At 41.7% G+C, this 7,971-nt stretch overlaps 1 protein-coding gene across 2 annotated transcripts; it reads right to left on the bottom strand.

Annotated features, from left to right (window-relative positions):
* Window positions 1–2,855: 2,855 nt before the first annotated feature.
* On the bottom strand, window positions 2,856–7,609 carry LOC112462289 (putative adenosylhomocysteinase 3). 2 transcript variants are annotated; one of them, XM_025027980.1, is made up of 10 exons: window positions 7,591–7,608; window positions 6,960–7,044; window positions 6,413–6,606; window positions 5,922–6,246; window positions 5,663–5,813; window positions 5,414–5,566; window positions 5,154–5,319; window positions 4,753–4,999; window positions 4,296–4,416; window positions 2,856–4,202 (listed from the first exon to the last, which is right to left on the bottom strand). In XM_025027980.1, exons 3-10 carry the CDS (start codon window positions 6,455–6,457, stop codon window positions 4,196–4,198), a joined length of 1,215 nt encoding a protein of 404 aa, XP_024883748.1. In that variant the 5' UTR covers window positions 6,458–6,606; window positions 6,960–7,044; window positions 7,591–7,608; the 3' UTR covers window positions 2,856–4,195. The 2 variants fall into 2 exon arrangements, with proteins under 2 accessions (XP_024883748.1, XP_024883746.1); XM_025027978.1 differs by lacking the exon at window positions 2,856–4,202 and having other exon boundaries at window positions 4,256–4,416; window positions 6,413–6,594; window positions 7,591–7,609.
* Window positions 7,610–7,971: the final 362 nt, after the last annotated feature.

Genomic DNA, 7,971 nt, shown 5'->3' with positions numbered 1-7,971 from the left:
TTTTTTTTATGTAATCGAATGACCGTATAATTTAGTTGAATAGTGCGTAGCCTTTAGGATGTTTAACATTTACTATTTCACCGGGTAAACGAAGAAAAAAGAAGAGGAGAAGGGAAAGCTATGTAAGATTAATTAGTCTGTACAACGATCATGACAAAATTACACGACAAAATTGTTACAAGCGCGCTCGTTGAGGCAGTAAATGTTGACCGTTTGCTTTTCTCTTCTTTTTTTTTTTTTAAATTGACGATTTGACGATCCACGGAATTTATTCTTGTTTTACGCGAGCCTGCAGATGAATGGTGATGAAGTTTTAGGTTTGTAACGAGAGAAGTTACTTGTAGTGCAATGACTTAACGAAATTTGATTAATTTGTGTATATATATTACAAGATCATGGTTCTTTTTTAAATTTAATTCTGCCCGCACACGCACACACACATGCGTACGTAAACCTGCAATCACACCGTCAATTACGAAACGCAGGAATATTACTGCTTACACAGCGACGTGATATATATACACGACTTTTTAACGGATTTCTCTTTACCTAGTATTCTGTTTTAGAGTGACATGGTTTGTTATCGAGTTAGTTTATCGAGTCGCTGGCGTAATTTGCCAGCGTCATTGTTAAATGTTATCTTCACGTGCATTACTGTGTAATCCGTTGCAAGTGCAATCCGTTGTACCGTTTAAAACGCATAGGCCCTACACAACCGATACACGTACTATATTTCACCGATTAATAGCACTGTTGATTATGTACGTCGATTGAATTTTTATTACTCCGAAGGAAGATTTTGTACAGAACATTGTAAAATATATTTTTAATGCTTTTTTCTCTCTCTCTCTCTCTCTTTCCTGGTTTTATTATTTATGTGCGCGCAAATCTCTCGCCTCTGCCGCATTTGTATAAATACGCCGTACTATTATTACTATTATAATGCCATTGCGTAAATGCCATGCCGTCGAGCCTTGCCATTTCGTCATCCAGAGAGAGAAGAGAGCTTCCCAAAGCCGTTTTTGCCTTTTACTTTTCTCAATACTCACACGTGGATCGCGCCGTGGACGCGTGGAAGGAAGAATCTTTTTTTTTTCTGTAACTAACAACGACGTTGCCGATGTACGCCGGAGAGAAAAGCCATTAGTTTGTAATCATTAAGCTGAAATATATATAACATTTATATCGAGCTGCGTCGTGATGTATGCATTTCCTCCCGTATTTGCGTACCTTCTCACGCGAGAAGATGACGTCTTTAGACGTCCTTAGACGGATCAAGAGCAGCGACGCGTCTCTCTGAAGAGGAAAGAATTCGAGGAAATTCGTACGGTTAACTCGTCGCATCCTTTATTTATCATGTGGTTCTCACAGGACGTCGGGAATCTTTACAGAACGCCGGGACTCGACATAGCGATGCATTCCGCTCTCTTTATGCGTGTCTATATCGATATTTGATCTTGATATTTCCTTGCGAAATTATGAAGGAGCGCCGTTACGTATTCACTTGCATACAATTGCGCGGATGACAATGCATTCACGTTCGGTTCCAGGCTTGCCGTTCGATAAGTGATGCGGATATGCTAAGATTAGCTCGCGTCTGCATATTTGATCTAATCCTCGATTATACTTGCAAATTCATTCATTCCGCGCTTATTGATCTAATAACAGTATAAACTGCTCTGCAGGATGTATCAATTGCCCTGATCTAATTAGTCTAATGACCGATACATATCATCGTCACGTATTACGCGTGATCATTTTCTTGGAATCAGAACGCGCCCGACGTTGCTCTCCTTGACTTAGGGAGACCAGTTACGCGAGCTAGTCAAGCATTGTCTCCGTTTGTTTTACGAGGACGCAAGATCGGGGTTTATTGGCTCGCATTGCCTTTTGTCTGGCATATATATTTTCTCAAGTTCGACGATCTTTGTATCGATAGACTATTCCGTCTCCTTGTGTTTGCTTGAACTTTTGCCTAATTATCTCGAAGAAAAATAAATTTACATAAATACAGATACCTCAAGGCGCGATTCGATACAAGATGATATATACATAATATATATATAATTATATAATATATATTTTAATAATGAATATATATAATTATAAATTGTTATGAGATATGATTATATAACAATCATAGAATTAATATCTATTTTAATCATGACCAATATAAATATGTATATAATATTATACTTTTTCCTCGAAATGAATAGCGGTGGTTCACGTTCCACAGATATACGCTAACGAGACCTTTCAAAGCAATGGAGACCAAACAATGTTTCCCATTCCGCATCGGTTCTCCGCAAAAGCGGAGTACGTCATTCAATCATCGCTCGAACATTCTGCATTCTGGCTATATATATACTACACATTTATTTAACGAAGGCTCTGGCCTCGATACTATAGGAACTATTGTCGTTATTGATTTTCCCTGTCCTAAACTTATTCTGTCGCTCACGCCGTTCGCTTGAACCGCGCGACTCCGTTTCTCGATTTGTTTCCGCGTGTCGCTACGGAATGCACTTATCGTTCAGATCACGCATGACCTTTGCATGCGTTAAACATCCGTTCGCAAGAATTTTCATAACGATTTCGATCACTTTTCTAATGATACCGGTCTATCCCTAAGTCGAGTCTCGCTCTTATCCGTTCCGAGGATTTTCGAAGGACTGCGACGAGTCGAGACGAATCCTCTTTCGCAAGGAATATAAAATTTAATGTACATCTATGTGTGCCTTCGGTTAACAATATTGTCGATAATTTAATACGGTTGATCGACGCGAAGCGGTTCAGCGATACGCAATCGGTGTCGAGAGGTGAGGGTGGTTCCAAAAGAAAGAACAATCTGCATAATCAATTCTCTAAATGTAGGCGTTTATTTTTTTCCTAAACGTATGGATACGCAAATCGTTCCTCGTGCCGCGCACGAGGGTAACAATAATAACCAGAGATTAACAGGCTGTAATCCACAATAAAAGCGTATCGCCTTATTTCACGTATCGGCCCTCCTACCTTAAATAATTATGTACACGAGTTTTGCATTATAGTCGCCTGCGTAACGCGGGCAAATTCCCGCGTTTCGCGGAAAACTGGCTGGTGTATAAATAAGTCGCGGATGATGCACAATTTTCGTTACTATAAGGACACAACAATATCATTGACTAACGCGCATCATCTGCACGCGCTAAGAAATCGTCAAAAACCTGTATACGTGTGCGAATTTTGACGCGTAATGCGCACGCAGGACGTTAAAAGAAAAATTTAAGAGTGCAAAATTACAACTGTAGAAAAATTTTCATCCAGGAGGAAATTGAACACTGAGCTGACCGAACAGTTACGTTCTTGTATTCTTTCAATGCTTTCTTTTACATCGTGCGCAAGTCAATTATACAAATAACGTACGTATACAAGTTCCTTTCAATACTATATTAAAACGTTTGTATCATTTATCAAACTATAAAGCTATAACTTACTGCAGGTAGTAACTAATGGACAGATACAATTTCAATTACCATTTCGGTTTGCAAACACTATACATGACTCGTTTATATCTACAATAGTATTCAACCGGCGTTTTTCGTGTGCGGGTTTACTGGCGTGCACAGTCTGGCAACCTTTCAGAGAGAGAGTTTCTCTTTTCTACCCTCTCCCTTTCTCTGTGTTTAGCTTGACAAATGCAGGTTCTACACTCGCGCATTCTCGAAAAGGAAACTGTTACAAGAGTTAATTGGATGTAAATTCAGTTATGTAAGTTCCAGGACCAGACAGAGGCACATGTGTTAGAGAAAAAAAAAGACATCTGTGATATGTTGTGCAAAATAACTTATGTTTTCTCGAATGCAGTTTGCGTAGCCCTGGTAGTGGTTTCTAATAACGATTATTGACTAACTGCTAAATCAGCGTGTTCACCATGACATTATTAACGCATTCCTTGCGGGTGATTAGCGATAACATAGCGGAATTACGTCGCGCGGATCTTTCTACGAAGGTTGAACCATAAATAAAAATCTCTTATCGATTTTATGGAAGAGACGTCAGTGGGGGGAAAAAAGAAAGCCAACTTCGGCACAAAGTCAAGGAAGGGTGGCTGGTTTTTTCTTTTTCTTTTTTTTTTTAATACTCGTGAAGGTGTGTAATGCTGAGTGAGTGTCGCACGTGCTAGTCAATGCCACATTACTCGTCCAATGGTTTTTTAGTAGCTGAAACAGATCCACAGGTAGGTAAACAAACACACACACACACACACGTTCGATCAGTCGCACTCGTGCCAGAATCCGAGGCTTGGTACTAACCGATAGTAATTAGGCTTGAACGGACCCGCCTTATTCAGGCCCATATACTTTGCCTGTTCATCCGTCAGTTCCGTCAGATGCGCGTCGAAAGTGGGTAAATGCAGCGACGCGACATATTCATCTGCAAATCGACATTACGACTTGATCCTTATCATTTTAATACGATATATCCGACATGTCAATAGAAATAAACTAGAGGTAAAAAGTAAAAAAATCAAGTATTAGTCTGATGTAAAAGAAATTGATCGTTTCACAAAATTATCGATTTAAATGCCCTAAAAAACCTTTCTAAATAAAGAAAAGAATAATATTGAAACCCCAAAGTCATAATTATTTTAAACTAATTAATTACTTCAATGAATAAAAATTACTCGCGAGACAATAAAATCTTCGTTTTTCAATTAACGGATACGACGTGAAGAAACTGCCGCATCAATTTTAGTATCCATATACCTACCCATCTTCTTCGGCAGCAAGTAAACGTCGCTCTTATATCGTCCGGATGGCGCGTTAAACAGCTCGATGAGGGCTAACGCTTGCGTAGCGGCAGTAATCGACACCACGAAGGATGGAATACTCGAGCACGACAGGTTCACCAACCGACCCTCCGCCAGCAAAACGATGCGCTTACCGTCCGGCCAAATAACGTGGTCCACTTGCGACCTCACTTTCTCCCAAGTCAAATCGGGCGTACGTAAACTGTTCTGTTAAGAACAATATTTAAGAGGATTTAATCCTCGATCTTCTCCCCCGCGCGAGTCATATGTCAAATCAATCGGATCGAAAATCGGATCGCTATTACTGCCCGTCATGTAATCACACGCCGCGCGGCGGTAAAGAAGATAAAGTGAGACATACGACGTCTATCTCCGTGTTGCTGTGGCCCATGTTGCACACGACGCATCCGTTCTTCATCTTGTCCATATGCTCGCGTGTGACCACATTTTTATTGCCCGTCGCTGTAATAACAATGTCTACATTTCGAATGACTTCATTGAGCTTCATCACTCTGAAGCCGTCCATGCTGTAATGCGACAACACATATGTATAGGATTTCTATCTGGCTCGGCGGGCGATCTGGCTGCGGGAATTAAAACGCGCGTGCGAACACGTCTTACCTGGCCTGCAACGCGCATATGGGATCGATCTCGGTGATGTACACGATGCAACCTAGGCCCTTGAGAGCTTGACAGCATCCCTTCCCGACCTCTCCGTAACCGCATATTACAACCTGCTTGCCTCCGAACATGATGTCGGTGGACCTTTTCAAACTGCAAACGACAAATTCGATAAGTGCTGAAAACTGGCGAGCGTCGCATTCGGAATAATTCAAGATCCTCTCTGCGAAGCGATCTACGTTAACTCACCTATCAATGATGCTCTCGCGGCAGCTATAGAGATTGTCAAATTTCGTTTTAGTTACACTGTCATTCACGTTCATCGCGGGGACAGACAATTTTCCCGCCTTCGACAACTGATATAATCTATGTACACCTGTCACGCTCTCCTCGACAATTCCTGGAAGGACATGTCTCTACTATTTTACTCGTTCGTAAATCAGACATTGGAAGAATTATTTATTATCGAGAGAATGTCCATTTCTGTTTATTACTACTGAAGCGGAACCTTGAATCATTTTGAACATGGCGTTGTATTTCTTGAGCATCAGATGGGTGGCGTCACCGCCGTCGTCCAGTATCATATTAGGCTGCCAATTCTCGGCCGCCACGCATTTATCGATGCACCACCAGAAATCCTCCTCGGTTTCGCCACGCCACGCGAACACCGGGTACCCGGCGTACGCCAACGCCGCGGCTACCTCGTTCTGCGTGGAATAAATGTTGCACGCCGCCCATCGCACTTGCGCGCCCAGTTCCACCAGCGTCTCAATCAGGACGGCGGTCTGCGCGTTGATATGAGTGCATCCCACAATCTTGGCGTTTTTCAACGGCTATGCAAAGATATTAGTCAGATTTTTTTTCTCTTTCACTCGCAATCGAACGAGAATTTATCTAAAAACTGAATTTTTATTCCTCTTAAAAAAAGGTGTATCCGGGCGTTAACGTTGCAACTTCTCTCTGACGTTGTCGGAGAGAAAGCTGATGCGAAAGGTATACCTTGTCGTCCGCCGCGCGTTTCCGCAACGCCATGATTCCCGGCATCTCCTGCTCGGCGATCTCGATCTCCCTGCGACCGAAGGCCTGCTGATTGATGTTACGTACGCAGAAGTCCGTGAAGCCCTTCTCCGTCTTCTGGATTTTCTCGCGCGGCGAGACGTCATCCTCGTCGGACGAGCTTCCTGTATAAGAGGCTAAGGTAGCGCCAGGTGCCGAAAAATGTTGATTATTAGTACCACATCGAGGGTGCGGATGCAGGTTATCCTAACGAAGTGGCTAATGCAATTGTTAAGTCCGTGTTATTAGGACGATCGTTAACTTTGAACAATCATGACAATGAAAAAATACGAGCGATACACGTGTAACGCTTTAAAACGTTTTTAACTGGTAACTTGCGACAAATATAAATGATGGTGTTAGAGGATGGCAATATGATATTAATACAGAAGTATAAATTATGCTTCTTCTCTCAACAAGTTAAACACACAGAGATCTACCGCTGTACAGTACTTTGTTACGTGCGTGACAATCGTAGGCTCGTTCGTACCAGAACTGTAACTGTCGGTGCTGCTGGCTGACAAGGAGCGGCTCCGGTAGCGGCTGGACTTCTTCAACGCTCCGGACTTGGAGTCCTAGAAATCGAAAGGTACAGATCAGTTCGACGGGGCCACGGACGAGTCTCTTTGTGTTTCTACGGGGCTGCGAAAATGCACTGAGAGAAAAATTACCGAAAGAAACTGAAAGAGTGCGGCATGAAGCTATAGTTTGTTGTGCCGAATGTACACAGATCAATACAGACGATTTCATTTATCTGTCTCCAAAAAAAAAAAAATATTTATGCCCTCACGCCATAGCGCGATGAAATTTCAACTCAAGTCGGGCTGCTCTCTTTTTCTATCTTGAAGCGCAAAAAATCACGACAAAGTAGACGCAAAGACCTCTAATTACATTTGATAATTTACGCATAATCGTCCCATTAGTCTGTGTTATCTAATCGATAAGCGAGAATGGTAAATCTGATCAGCACACACGACATTTATTATGGCAGAAAAAGTTAAGGCAGCCCTGCGAGGAAATAGCGAGGATCATTCTACGGCATTTTGAGAGGGGGGCGGCGGGGTGGGTGGAAGGTAACAGGTTTACTTTGTCTTTTATACACATATATTACTCTTACTTACTAATTTTGTTCTCGCGCCGTGAAAGGCATTATTTGATGCCTCTAGGCTCTGAAATCACAACAACCACCATTTCATCATTCAAATGCATCAAAGTGTCCGCAATACAGTCCGTAGTTTGGTACAAAGCTCCCAAAGGTTTCATACTTGTGCGCAAGATAAGAAATTTACGGCAACACTCAATTCTTTCGCATTTCATTTCCATTTATCTCGCATAAAATTTCTTTTCATATCGAGTAAAACGATTTCAATCACAGATCAGCATAATAGTGATTATTGATCATTACAAGGATATTAAAGTGTTCCACGAATATATAGAGAATCAGCTAAAAACACTTTCATAAGATCTTTTCCGTTTGAACAATTTTGTACATCGGATCAGCT

This window comes from Temnothorax curvispinosus, unplaced genomic scaffold, assembly GCF_003070985.1.
Source record: "Temnothorax curvispinosus isolate PA1 unplaced genomic scaffold, ASM307098v1 QBEX01012185.1, whole genome shotgun sequence".
Classification (NCBI taxonomy): domain Eukaryota; kingdom Metazoa; phylum Arthropoda; class Insecta; order Hymenoptera; family Formicidae; genus Temnothorax; species Temnothorax curvispinosus.
The sequence above is the reverse complement of the archived record's forward strand: the minus strand, read 5'-3'. Positions and strand labels throughout refer to the sequence as shown.